Consider the following 13,964-nt stretch of genomic DNA (forward strand, 5'->3'; position numbering starts at 1 on the left):
GTTAGCTGAACGGCCTGCAATTCCGATACCGGGATCGATATGACAACTAACAGTGAAAATAGAGGGCGCCCAATTAAAACAGAAATCTCATAATTACAATTCCTAAAACATACGTGTGTCTTATATCATTTTAACGCTATTCTCGTTGTTAATCCCACCAAAGTGTCCGATTTCAAATAGGCTTTTCAGTGAAAACACTACAAACGATTATGTTAGGTCTCCACCAAACCACAATAAGCACAGCCATTTTCCAGCCAAATATAGCATTCACAAAAAGCATAAATAAAGATAATTCAAGGTTAGTGATTCATTTTATCTTCATCAGATGACACTCATAGGACTTCATGTTACACAATACATGCATGTTTTGTTTGATAAAGTTCATATTTATATCAAATCTGAGTTTACATTGGCGCGTTCCAAAAACATCAAGTGATTTTGCATAACCACATCGTTTCAACAGAAATACTCATCATAAATGTACATGATAATACAAGTTATACACATGGAATTATAGATATACCTCTCCTTAATGCAACCGCTGTGTCAGATTTCAAAAAAAGTTTACGGAAAAAGCAACCCATGCAATAATCTGAGACGGCGCTCAGAACAGAAGCCAAATTAGCCTCCATGTTGGAGTCAACAGAAACCAGAAAATACACGTTTCCTTACCTTTGAACTTCATCAGAATGCAGTCCTAGAAATCCCAGGTCCACAATCAATGCTTGATTTGTTCGAAAATGTCTGTTATTTATGTCCAATTAGCTACTTTGGTTAGCGGGTTTGGTAAACAATTCCAAAGTCACAAAGCACGTCCACTATAACGTGACAATGTCCAGAAGTTCCGTAACAGTCAGTAGAAACATGTCAAACGATGTACTGAATCAATCTTTAGAATGTTGTTTACATGCATCTTGAATAACGTAAAGTCAACAACCCAATAGAAAAGTCTATATACAGTGTGTGCAAAATGAGGTGAGATAAGGGAGGTAAGGCAATAAATAGGCCATTGTGGCAAAATAATTACAATATACCAATTAAACACTGGAGTGATAGATGTGCAGATGATGAATGTGCAAGTAGAGATACTGGGGTGCAAAAGAGCAACAAATATATATGTGTGTATATATATTGTGTGATATGAGTAATATAAGATATGTAAACATTATTAAAGTGCCATTATTTAAAGTGACTAGTGATCCATGTATTAATTAAAGTGGCCAGTGATTGGGTCTCAATGGAGGGAGTAGCCTCTCTGAGTTAGTGATGGCTGTTTAGCAGGCTGATGGCCTTGAGATAGAAGCTGTTTTTCAGTCTCTCGGTCCCAGTTTTGATGCACCTGTACTGACATCGCCTTCTGGATGATAGCGGGGTGAATAAGCAGTGGCTCGGTGGTTGTTGTATTTGATGATCTCTATGGGCTTCCTGTGACATCGGGTGGTGTGGGTGTCCAGGAGGGTTTTGGGTGACAAGACAAATTTCTTCAGCCTCCTGAGGTTGAAGAGGTGCTGCTGCTCCTTCTTCACCACACTGTCTGTGTGGGTGGACCAATTCAGTTTGTCTGTGATGTGTACGCCGAGGAACTTAAAACTTTCCAACTTCTCCACAGCAGTCCCTTTGATGTGGATGGGGGGGGGGTGCTCTCTGCTGTTTCCTGAAGTCCACAATCACGATAATTTCCTTTGTTTGACGTTGAGTGAGAGGTTGTTTTCCTGGCACCACACTCCGAGGGCCCTCACCTCCTTCCTGTAGGCCGTCTCGTCGTTGTTGATAATCAAGCCTACCACTGTAGTGTCGTCTGCAATCTTGATGATTGAGTTGGAAGCGTGCATGGCCACGCAGTCGTGGGTCAACAAGGGAGTACAGGAGAGGGCTGAGAACGCACCCTTGTGGGGCCCCAGTGTTGAGGGTCAGCGAAGTGGAGATGTTTCCTACCTTCACCACATGGGTGTTGCCCGTCATGAAGTCCCTACCCAATTTCACAGGGCGGGGTTGAGACCCAGGGCCTCAAGCTTGATGATGAGCTTGAAGGGTACTATTTTGTTGAAGGCTATAATCAATGAAGCGCATTCTTACATAGGTATTTCTCTTGTCCAGATGGGATTGTGCAGTGTGATGGTCTGTGGACCTGTTATGAAAACTGAAGTGGGTTTCGGGTGGCCAGTAAGGTGGAGGTGATATGATCCTTAACTATCCTCAAAGCACTTCATGACAGAAGTGAGTCATTTAGTTCAGTTACAAAATGCTCCCAATGTTCCAGTAGTCCTACTGCCTCTGACCAGTTTAACACCCGCCCCGTCCGGGGTTACGGCCCCGTCTTGGCACCATCAGGTGTATCAAATCAAGCACACAGACAGGCATCTCTACAGACAAACATTGGCAGTAGAATGAAGAGCTCAGTGACTTTCAATGGGCAACGTCATAGGATGCCACCTTTCCAACAAGTCAGTTCCTCAAATGTCTGCCCTGCTAGAGCTGCCAACTGGTCAACTGTAAGTGCTGTTATTGTGTTACAATGACGTTCTAGACGATTCTGTGCTTCCTACTTTGTGGCAACAGTTTGGGGAAGGCCCTTTCCTGTTTCAGCTTGACAATGCCCCCCCCGTGCACAAAGCAAGGTCCATCAGAAATGGTTTGTCGAGGTCGGTGTGGAAGAACTTGACTGGCCTGCACAGAGCCCTGAGCCCTGACCTCAACTTCATCAAACACCTTTGGGATTAGTGCGAGCCAGGCCACCCCCAACATCAGTACCTCGATGGAAGCAAGTTCCCGCAGCAATATTCCAACATCTAGTGGAAAGTCTTCCCAGAAGAGTGGAGGCTGTTATAGCAGCAATGTTCCAACATCTAGTGGAAAGCCTTCCCAGAAGAGGGAGGCTGTTATAGCAGCAATGTTCCAACCTCTAGTGGAAAGCCTTCCCAGAAGAGGGAAGGCTGTTATAGCAGCAAACGAGAGAACAAGTCCATATTAATGCCCATTATTTTTAAATTAGATGTTGGAGGAGCAGGTGTCCACATACTTTTGGTCATGTAGTTTAGTGTTAGTGACATGACATATATTTATGACCACAGTAAGCCACCATTTTCTAACATCTAACTTTCCATGATGCTCCCTTGCAGGTGATGAGTTCGACCAATGGGGAGCTGAATACAGACGATCCGACTGCGGGCCACTCCAACGCCCCCATCACCGCCCCGGCCGAGGTGGAGGTGGCCGACGACACAAAGTAAGATGGACGCCCCCCGCCCTCCTCCCTTCGTCCCCTCGTCCTTCCTCTGTCCCTCCTTCCTCCGCCCCGCCCCCGCCCCCCCCACCCTTACTCTGTCCCTCCTTCCTCCGTCCCGCCCCACCCTTACTCTGTCCCTCCTTCCTCCGTCCCCCCCGCCCCCCCCTCTGCCCTCCTCTGCCCTCCTCCTCTCCTCCGTCCCCCTCTGCCCCCTTCCTCTGCCCTCCGTCTCCTCTGCCCTCCGTCTCCTCTGCCCTCCGTCTCCTCTGCCCTCCGTCTCCTCTGCCCTCCGTCTCCTCTGCCCTCCGTCTCCTCTGCCCTCCGTCTCCTCTGCCCTCCGTCTCCTCTGCCCTCCGTCTCCTCTGCCCTCCGTCTCCTCTGCCCTCCGTCTCCTCTGCCCTCCGTCTCCTCTGCCCTCCGTCTCCTCTGCCCTCCGTCTCCTCTGCCCTCCGTCTCCTCTGCCCTCCGTCTCCTCTGCCCTCCGTCTCCTCTGCCCTCAGTCTCCTCTGCCCTCAGTCTCCTCTGCCCTCAGTCTCCTCTGCCCTGCCCTCCAGTCTCCTCTGCCCTCCGTCTCCTCTGCCCTCAGTCTCCTCTGCCCTCAGTCTCCTCTGCCCTCCGTCTCCTCTGCCCTCCGTCTCCTCTGCCCTGCCCTCCGTCTCCTCTGCCCTCCGTCTCCTCTGCCCTCCGTCTCCTCTGCCCTCCGTCTCCTCTGCCCTCCGTCTCCTCTGCCCTCCGTCTCCTCTGCCCTCAGTCTCCTCTGCCCTCAGTCTCCTCTGCCCTCAGTCTCCTCTGCCCTCAGTCTCCTCTGCCCTCAGTCTCCTCTGCCCTCAGTCTCCTCTGCCCTCAGTCTCCTCTGCCCTCAGTCTCCTCTGCCCTCAGTCTCCTCTGCCCTCAGTCTCCTCTGCCCTCAGTCTCCTCTGCCCTCCAGTCTCCTCTGCCCTCAGTCTCCTCTGCCCTCAGTCTCCTCTGCCCTCAGTCTCCTCTGCCCTCAGTCTCCTCTGCCCTCAGTCTCCTCTGCCCTCAGTCTCCTCTGCCCTCAGTCTCCTCTGCCCTCAGTCTCCTCTGCCCTCCGTCTCCTTCGATCCCCATCCTCCATCCCACCGCTCTCCTTCCACCGTCCTCCGTCCCCCATGCCCTCTTCCCCAACACTCACTGCTCTAAGAATGAAGATGAAAGATGAAAATAAGCCCAGTACTTTTCAGACGGTGCTAATTGATATGTCCAGCTAGCCCGAAAGACCAGTGAGAGGTAGACTTTTCAAACATCTCAATGGAACAGCTTGTTGACCTGAATGTTACCGGGTCTTCTAGGCCAGCTGGCCAACATGTCCATCCTCTGGCTAAGAGCCATGTATTAGTCCGGAATGTCGATGAATAAACACTGAAAAAGCACATACTAGGATCTGAGCCAGGTTGGCTATCTTGTTTGGCATGAAAATGTATATAATTATACGCCGTCCTAATATTGAGTTGCACCTCTTTTTGCCCTCAGAACAGCCTCAATTCATCGGCGCATGGACTCTACAAGGTGTTGAAAGTGTTCCACAGGGATGCTGGCCCATGTTGACTCTACAGGGTGTTGAAAGCGTTCCACAGGGATGCTGGCCCATGTTGACTCTACAAGGTGTGGAAAGCCTTCCACAGGGATGCTGGCCCATGTTGACTCCAGGGATGCTGACCCATGTTCACTCCAATGCTTCCCACAGTTGTCCAGATGGCTGGATGTCCTTTGGGTGGTGGACCATTCTTGATACACACAGGAAACTGTTGAGCGTGAAAAACCCAGCAGCGTTGCAGTTCTTGACTCAAACCGGTGCGCCTGGTACCTACTACCATACCCCGTTCAAAGGCACCCAAATGATTTGTCCTGCCCATTCTCCCTCTGAATGGCACACATACACAATCCATGTCTCAAGGCTTAAAAATCATCCTTTAACCTGTCTCCTCCCCCTCATCTTCACTGATTGAAGTGGATTGAACAAGTGACAACTATAAGGGGTCTCATCTTTCATCGGTATTCACCTGGTCATGGAAAGAGCAGGTGTTCTTAATGTTTTGTATAGTCAGTGTCTGAGAACAATAAAGGATCTAATCCCGTTGTTAATTTGTGTTCTGTTTCAGGTGCTGCTGTTTCTTTAAGAGGAGGACGAGGCAAAGCCTCCAGAGACACTAGTGAAGGGGAGAGGCCTCCAGAGACACTAGTGAAGGGGAGAGGCCTCCAGAGACACTAGTGAAGGGGAGAGGCCTCCGGGAGACACTGGTGAAGGGGAGAGGCCTCCAGAGACACTAGTGAAGGGGAGAGGCCTCCAGAGACACTAGTGAAGGGGAGAGGCCTCCGGGAGACACTAGTGAAGGGGAGAGGCCTCCGGGAGACACTGGTGAAGGGGAGAGGCCTCCGGGAGACACTGGTGAAGGGGAGAGGCCTCCGGGAGACACTGGTGAAGGGGAGAGGCCTCCGGGAGACACTGGTGAAGGGGAGAGGCCTCCGGGAGACACTAGTGAAGAGGAGAGGCCTCCGGGAGACACTAGTGAAGGGGAGAGGCCTCCGGGAGACACTGGTGAAGGGGAGAGGCCTCCGGGAGACACTAGTGAAGGGGAGAGGCCTCCGGGAGACACTAGTGAAGGGGAGAGGCCTCCGGGAGACACTGGTGAAGGGGAGAGGCCTCCGGGAGACACTGGTGAAGGGGAGAGGCCTCCGGGAGACACTGGTGAAGGGAGAGGCCTCCGGGAGACACTGGTGAAGGGGAGAGGCCTCCGGGAGACACTGGTGAAGGGAGAGGCCTCCGGGAGACACTGGTGAAGGGGAGAGGCCTCCGGGAGACACTGGTGAAGGGGAGAGGCCTCCGGGAGACACTGGTGAAGGGGAGAGGCCTCCGGGAGACACTGGTGAAGGGGAGAGGCCTCCGGGAGACACTGGTGAAGGGGAGAGGCCTCCGGGAGACACTGGTGAAGGGGAGAGGCCTCCGGGAGACACTAGTGAAGGGGAGAGGCCTCCGGAGACACTAGTGAAGGGGAGAGGCCTCCAGGAGACACTAGTGAAGGGGAGAGGCCTCCGGAGACACTAGTGAAGGGGAGAGGCCTCCGGGAGACACTAGTGAAGGGGAGAGGCCTCCGGGAGACACTAGTGAAGGGGAGAGGCCTCGGGAGACACTGGTGAAGGGGAGAGGCCTCCGGAGACACTGGTGAAGGGGAGAGGCCTCCGGAGACACTGGTGAAGGGGAGAGGCCTCCGGAGACACTGGTGAAGGGGAGAGGCCTCCGGAGACACTGGTGAAGGGGAGAGGCCTCCGGAGACACTGGTGAAGGGGAGAGGCCTCCGGAGACACTGGTGAAGGGGAGAGGCCTCCGGAGACACTGGTGAAGGGGAGAGGCCTCCGGAGACACTGGTGAAGGGGAGAGGCCTCCGGAGACACTGGTGAAGGGGAGAGGCCTCCGGAGACACTGGTGAAGGGGAGAGGCCTCCGGAGACACTGGTGAAGGGGAGAGGCCTCCGGAGACACTGGTGAAGGGGAGAGGCCTCCGGAGACACTGGTGAAGGGGAGAGGCCTCCGGAGACACTGGTGAAGGGGAGAGGCCTCCGGAGACACTGGTGAAGGGGAGAGGCCTCCGGAGACACTGGTGAAGGGGAGAGGCCTCCGGAGACACTGGTGAAGGGAGAGGCCTCCGGAGACACTGGTGAAGGGGAGAGGCCTCCGGAGACACTGGTGAAGGGGAGAGGCCTCCGGAGACACTGGTGAAGGGGAGAGGAACAGCAAAGGGAACAGCACAGACTGACTAATGGGAGGAAAGCAGTGCTGAAATTGAGCTGTGTGCTCTGCACCCTGCTATCTCTCTCTTTGTACAGTTAGAGCGCTCCCTGTTGACCCTCCTGCAGTACTACAACGCAGACTAACGCCTGCTGAAATGACCTGCCTTGTGCAGACAGACATGCAGACAGGCAGACAGGCAGGCAGACAGACAGGCAGGCAGACAGACAGGCAGACAGATACACAGACAGGCAGACAGGCAGGACCCAACGGGCAGAACCATGATTGTCTGTGTGCTTGGAGCTGAGAAGAGGAGCAGAAGGAATTTGTGTTTATTTTTCTATAATGGATGGATGGATGGATGGATGGATGGATGGATGGATGGATGGATGGATGGATGGATGGATGGATGGATGGATGGCGTGGCGGAAAGATGACCCTCATAACGGACTGATGAATGAAAAAATGGATGGATGGAGAGAGAGAGACAGAAAAGACCTGTGAGATTATTGAAGGACAGAAAGACTGTTGGAAACTGTGTTCCATATGAACGTTCTAAACTGGAGGACAGAGAAACTGTGTTCCATATGAACGTTCTGAACTGGAGGACAGAGAAACTGTGTTCCATATGAATGTTCTGAACTGGAGGACAGAGAAACTGTGTTCCATATGAACGTTCTGAACTGGAGGACAGAGAAACTGTGTTCCATATGAACATTCTGAACTGGAGGACAGAGAAACTGTGTTCCATATGAACATTCTGAACTGGAGGACAGAGAAACTGTGTTCCATATGAACGTTCTGAACTGGAGGACAGAGAAACTGTGTTCCATATGAACGTTCTGAACTGGAGGACAGAGAAACTGTGTTCCATATGAACGTTCTAAACTGGAGGACAGAGAAACTGTGTTCCATATGAACGTTCTGAACTGGAGGACAGAGAAACTGTGTTCCATATGAACGTTCTGAACTGGAGGACAGAGAAACTGTGTTCCATATGAACGTTCTGAACTGGAGGACAGAGAAACTGTGTTCCATATGAACGTTCTGAACTGGAGGACAGAGAAACTGTGTTCCATATGAACGTTCTAAACTGGAGGACAGAGAAACTGTGTTCCATATGAACGTTCTGAACTGGAGGACAGAGAAACTGTGTTCCATATGAACGTTCTGAAACCCACCGAGTTGTTGAACACTGGAACTTCATTAGAGCATCTTCAGGAAACAGATATTTTTTCTTTATTTCATTGTTTTCTCTTATTTCCTGTGGATGGATGGATGGCTGGACATGGATGGATGGCTGGACATGGATGGATGGCTGGACATGGATGGATGGCTGGAGATGGATGGATGGATGGACATGGATGGATGGCTGGACATGGATGGATGGATGGACATGGATGGATGGCTGGACATGGATGGATGGATGGCTGGACATGGATGGATGGCTGGACATGGATGGATGGCTGGACATGGATGGATGGCTGGACATGGATGGATGGATGGATGGATGGATGGATGGATGGATGGATGGATGGACATGGATGGACATGGATGGATGGATGAATGGATGGATGGACATGGATGGATGGAAGGATAGACATAAATGGATATGGATGGCTGGATGTATATGAATGGCTGGACATGGATGGATGGATGGACATGAATGGCTGGATGGATATGGATGGGGATGGATGGAAGGATGCACATGAATGGGGATGGAAGGATGGACATGGATGGATGGATGGATGGATGTCCTTTGGATGGATGGATGGATGGATGGATGTCCTTTGGATGGATGGATGGATGTCCTTTGGATGGATGGATGGATAATATAATAATAATATAATGTCCTTAGGATGGATGGATGGATGTCCTTTGGATGGATGGATGGATGGATGTCCTTTGAATGGATGGATGGATGTCCTTTGGATGGATGGATGTCCTTTGGATGGATGGATGTCCTTTGGATGGATGGATGGATGGATGTCCTTTGGATGGATGGATGTCCTTTGGATGGATGGATGGATGGATGTCCTTTGAATGGATGGATGGATGTCCTTTGGATGGATGGATGGATGTCCTTTGGATGGATGGATGGATGGATGTCCTTTGGATGGATGGATGGATGTCCTTTGGATGGATGGATGGATGTCCTTTGAATGGATGGATGGATGGATGTCCTTTGGATGGATGGATGGATGGATGGATGGATGGATGGATGTCCTTTGGATGGATGGATGGATGTCCTTTGGATGGATGGATGTCCTTTGGATGGATGGATGGATGGATGTCCTTTGAATGGATGGATGGATGTCCTTTGGATGGATGGATGGATGTCCTTTGGATGGATGGATGGATGGATGTCCTTTGGATGGATGGATGGATGTCCTTTGAATGGATGGATGGATGGATGTCCTTTGGATGGATGGATGGATGGATGGATGGATGGATGGATGTCCTTTGGATGGATGGATGGATGTCCTATGGATGGATGTCCTTTGGATGGATGGATGTCCTTTGGATGGATGGATGGATGTCCTTTGGATGGATGGATGGATGGATGGATGTCCTTTGGATGGATGGATGGATAATATAATAATAATATAATGTCCTTAGGATGGATGGATGGATGTCCTTTGGATGGATGGATGGATGGATGTCCTTTGAATGGATGGATGGATGTCCTTTGGATGGATGGATGTCCTTTGGATGGATGGATGTCCTTTGGATGGATGGATGGATGGATGTCCTTTGGATGGATGGATGTCCTTTGGATGGATGGATGTCCTTTGGATGGATGGATGGATGGATGTCCTTTGAATGGATGGATGGATGTCCTTTGGATGGATGGATGGATGTCCTTTGGATGGATGGATGGATGGATGTCCTTTGGATGGATGGATGGATGTCCTTTGGATGGATGGATGGATGGATGTCCTTTGAATGGATGGATGGATGGATGTCCTTTGGATGGATGGATGGATGGATGGATGGATGTCCTTTGGATGGATGGATGGATGTCCTTTGGATGGATGGATGTCCTTTGGATGGATGGATGGATGGATGTCCTTTGAATGGATGGATGGATGTCCTTTGGATGGATGGATGGATGTCCTTTGGATGGATGGATGGATGTCCTTTGGATGGATGGATGGATGTCCTTTGAATGGATGGATGGATGGATGTCCTTTGGATGGATGGATGGATGGATGGATGTCCTTTGGATGGATGGATGGATGTCCTTTGGATGGATGGATGGATGTCCTTTGGATGGATGGATGGATGTCCTTTGGATGGATGGATGGATGTCCTTTGAATGGATGGATGGATGGATGTCCTTTGGATGGATGGATGGATGGATGGATGGATGTCCTTTGGATGATGGATGGATGGAGGTCCTTTGTATGGATGGATGGATGTCCTTTGGATGCATGGATGGATGTCCTTTGGATGAATGGATGATGGATGGATGGATGTCCTTTGTATGGATGGATGTCCTTTGTATGGATGGATGGATGTCCTTTGGATGGATTGGATGGATGGATGGATGGACATGGCTGGATGGATGGATGGACATGGCTGGATGGATGGTGACGGACAGTGGCTGCTCTCAGGTATTGTGGCGTGCGGGAGAGATAGCAGGATGAAGATAAACAAATATTTAATCTCTTTAAAATTGCACTTTAGAGTGGAAAAAGTACATGGAATTCTGGGATTAAAGTTTAACATCGACAAACAGAAATAAAGGCAGATTTAGGATCATTTCTACACCCGGTAGATGTAGGATCATTTCTACACCCGGCAGACGTAGGATCATTTCTACACCCGGCAGATGTCTGAAAGCAGTGAACCAGTATGGTTTTATAACTACAGGTAGCCTCTATAAAACCTGTGTGACCCAAATGGCACCCTACTGCCAATATGTTGCCCTAAATCATACAGGTCCTGGTCAAAAGTAGTTCACTAAAAGGTAAATGGGTGCTGTTTGGGACAAGCTCCAAGTGTCAATGGGTTTTAATGCTGCTGGTCCAAGTCAGTCACTTGGAAGTCATCATTTGTGCCATTTTATTTTATTTTTTACGATTGTCTCATTTTGAAATGTGAAACATGTTTTAGGCTTGCATATCGTTTTGTAAATGTTCTTTAATTGATGAGCATTCTCAACCTGTTAAACTCTGGTGACTCACAGACATGAAATGTGTATTTTTGTATTTATTTTAAATGTATAGTTGAGACCCACTGTCACAGTAGGGTGCCATTTGTAACATGGTCAGCGTTGTGTCACGACGGCTAACATTACCTGTCATAACCTGTTGTCAAATCAAATTTGATTGGTCACATACACATGGGTTAGCAGATGTGATTGGTCACATACACATGGTTAGCAGATGTTATTGGTCACATACACATGGTTAGCAGATGTGATTGGTCACATACACATGGGTTAGCAGATGTGATTGGTCACATACACATGGTTAGCAGATGTGATTGGTCACATACACATGGGTTAGCAGATGTGATTGGTCACATACACATGGGTTAGCAGATGTTAATGCGACTGTAGCGAAATGCTTTGTGCTTCTGGTTCCGACAGTGCAGTAATATCTAACAAGCAATCTAATAATAATAATAATATATGCCATTTAGCAGACGCTTTTATCCAAAGCGACTTACAGTCATGTGTGCATACAGTCTACGTATGGGTGGTCCCGGGAATCGAACCCACTACCCTGGCGTTACAAGCGCCATGCTCTACCAACTGAGCTACAGAAGGACCACTAATCTAACAAATTCACAACAACTACCTAATACACACAAATCTAAAGGGGTGAATGAGAATATGTACAGAGAAGTATATGGATGAGTGATGGAAAAGATGCAATAGATGGTATAAAATACAGTATATACATGTAATAGAAGACATGTAAACATTATTAAAGTGGCATTATTTAAAGTGACTAGTGATCCATTTATTAATGTGTCCAGTGATCGGGTCTCAATGTGGGCAGCAGTCTCTCTGAGTTACTGGTGGCTGTTTACCAGTCTGATGGCCTGGAGATAGAAGCTGTTCTTCAGTCTCTCTGAGTTAGTGGTGGCTGTTTAACAGTCTGATGGCCTGGAGATAGAAGCTGTTCTTCAGTCTCTCTGAGTTACTGGTGGCTGTTTACCAGTCTGATGGCCTGGAGATAGAAGCTGTTCTTCAGTCTCTCTGAGTTACTGGTGGCTGTTTAACAGTCTGATGGCCTGGAGATAGAAGCTGTTCTTCAGTCTCTCTGAGTTACTGGTGGCTGTTTAACAGTCTGATGGCTTGGAGATAGAAGCTGTTCTTCAGTCTCTCAGTCCCTGTTTTGATGCACCTGTACTGACCTCGCCTTCTGGATGATAGCGGGGTGAACAGGCAGTGGCTTGGGTGGTTGTTGTCCTTGATGATCTTTTAATATGGTCAATTATACTGTCATGCATTTTATGGCTGGCTATGATGTGTTAACCCACTTTTATTCAACAACAACAACAACAATTCCAGACCAAGAAGTTTATTTTCGTTTGATCGTTATTTTGTTTACCCTTCGTTTGGACGTTAGTTTGTTAACCCTTCGTTTGAACGTTAGTTTGTTAACCCTTCGTTTGATCGTTAGTTTGTTAACCCTTCGTTTGATCGTTAGTTTGTTAACCCTTCGTTTGAACGTTAGTTTGTTAACCCTTCGTTTGGACGTTAGTTTGTTAACCCTTCGTTTGGAGTTCTTTTAAACATTTTTTTAAATCTTTTAACTTTTAAATACACTTTATGACGTTGTCATGAAACATTGTCACTTCACGAAGAAAACGCACTTCATGACACTTTCAAGAAGCATTATGAACATCATAATCATATAAGCCAGATGGGCCTGTCGCGTACATGCCCTTAAATCAGTCATCTGTCAAAAAGGTGTCTGGTCCTGCTCCTGAAATCTACTCCTGCATTCCTGCCAGTCATCAGAAACAGAGCATTGAGGTAGGTGCATGTCTGACATCAATGCGTGTGCAATTATAATAATGTAAAACGTTTATAATATAAACATGCTGGGATTATGGTGGACCAGCCTGGCAGGGGCAACGCCAGTCCTCATGCCAGCCCGCTTTTTCTCCATCCCAAGCAAACACAGCTGATTAATCAATTTGCATGTCCTTGCTTGATATGGTCATGGGCATGGATGTGCCACTTGGGCGAGTAGCCTAGCTGGTTAGCACAAAGTTAGCCAAAGGAAGCTAGCACTATGTTGGTCTTGCGACAGAAAAGCGTGGCTCTCATCCGATAAGCAGTGAAGCTCGGACAGACGGTGTAGTCGACGCAGCACGGAAGTGCTGCTCAGTCAAACGACTTAATAATAATAATATATGCCATTTAGCAGACGCTTTTATCCAAAGCGACTTACAGTCATGTGTGCATACATTCTACGTATGGGTGGTCCCGGGGATCGAACCCACTACCCTGGCGTTACAAGCGCCATGCTCTACCAACTGAGCTAAAAAAATAAATAATGAGCAAGTCTTCCTTCATGGACTGGCCTCTGTAAAATGGTATAGAATCAGCTTGATCCCCTCTGTCGAAGACGCTTGGACCTTCTTTTTTCATATTTTCAGTGGCATTGTCTTTAAACGCCCCCATAAAGAAAATGTGAATTCAAAACAGGTTCAGCCCCTGGTTCGACCGTGATCTGGCAGAGTTACTACACCTCAAGAATTGCATTTGGCGAAAGGCTCAGCACACGCATACTCAGGCTGACTAGCTCTCGTTCAGGCAAATGAGAAATAAGTGCTCTCAGGCTATCCGGAAGGCCAAAGTTAGTTACTTTAAGGAGCGGTTCTCTCTCTGTGGGTCTCACCCCAAGAAGTTCTGGAAAACGGTTAAAGACCTGGAGAATAAACCCTCTTCCTCACAGCTGCCCATGTCCCTTAATGTTGATGATGTGGTTGTTACTGACAAGCAGCACATGTCCCTTAATGATGATGT

The 13,964-nt window shown here is 48.6% G+C and overlaps 1 protein-coding gene across 3 annotated transcripts in view; it reads left to right on the top strand.

The window, feature by feature from the left end:
- LOC124042205 (casein kinase I-like) overlaps nt 1-6,499 on the top strand; it is a 64,919-nt gene extending 58,420 nt beyond the window's left edge. For all 3 annotated transcript variants that reach the window (XM_046360614.1, XM_046360616.1, XM_046360615.1), the window contains 2 exons: nt 3,120-3,226; nt 5,347-6,499. In XM_046360614.1, the coding sequence (XP_046216570.1) occupies nt 3,120-3,226; nt 5,347-5,398 (159 nt within the window). In that variant the 3' untranslated portion in view covers nt 5,399-6,499. The remainder of the gene's footprint in view (nt 1-3,119; nt 3,227-5,346) is intronic.
- Nucleotides 6,500-13,964: the final 7,465 nt, after the last annotated feature.

This window comes from Oncorhynchus gorbuscha, linkage group LG08 (assembly GCF_021184085.1).
Source record: "Oncorhynchus gorbuscha isolate QuinsamMale2020 ecotype Even-year linkage group LG08, OgorEven_v1.0, whole genome shotgun sequence".
NCBI lineage: Eukaryota > Metazoa > Chordata > Actinopteri > Salmoniformes > Salmonidae > Oncorhynchus > Oncorhynchus gorbuscha.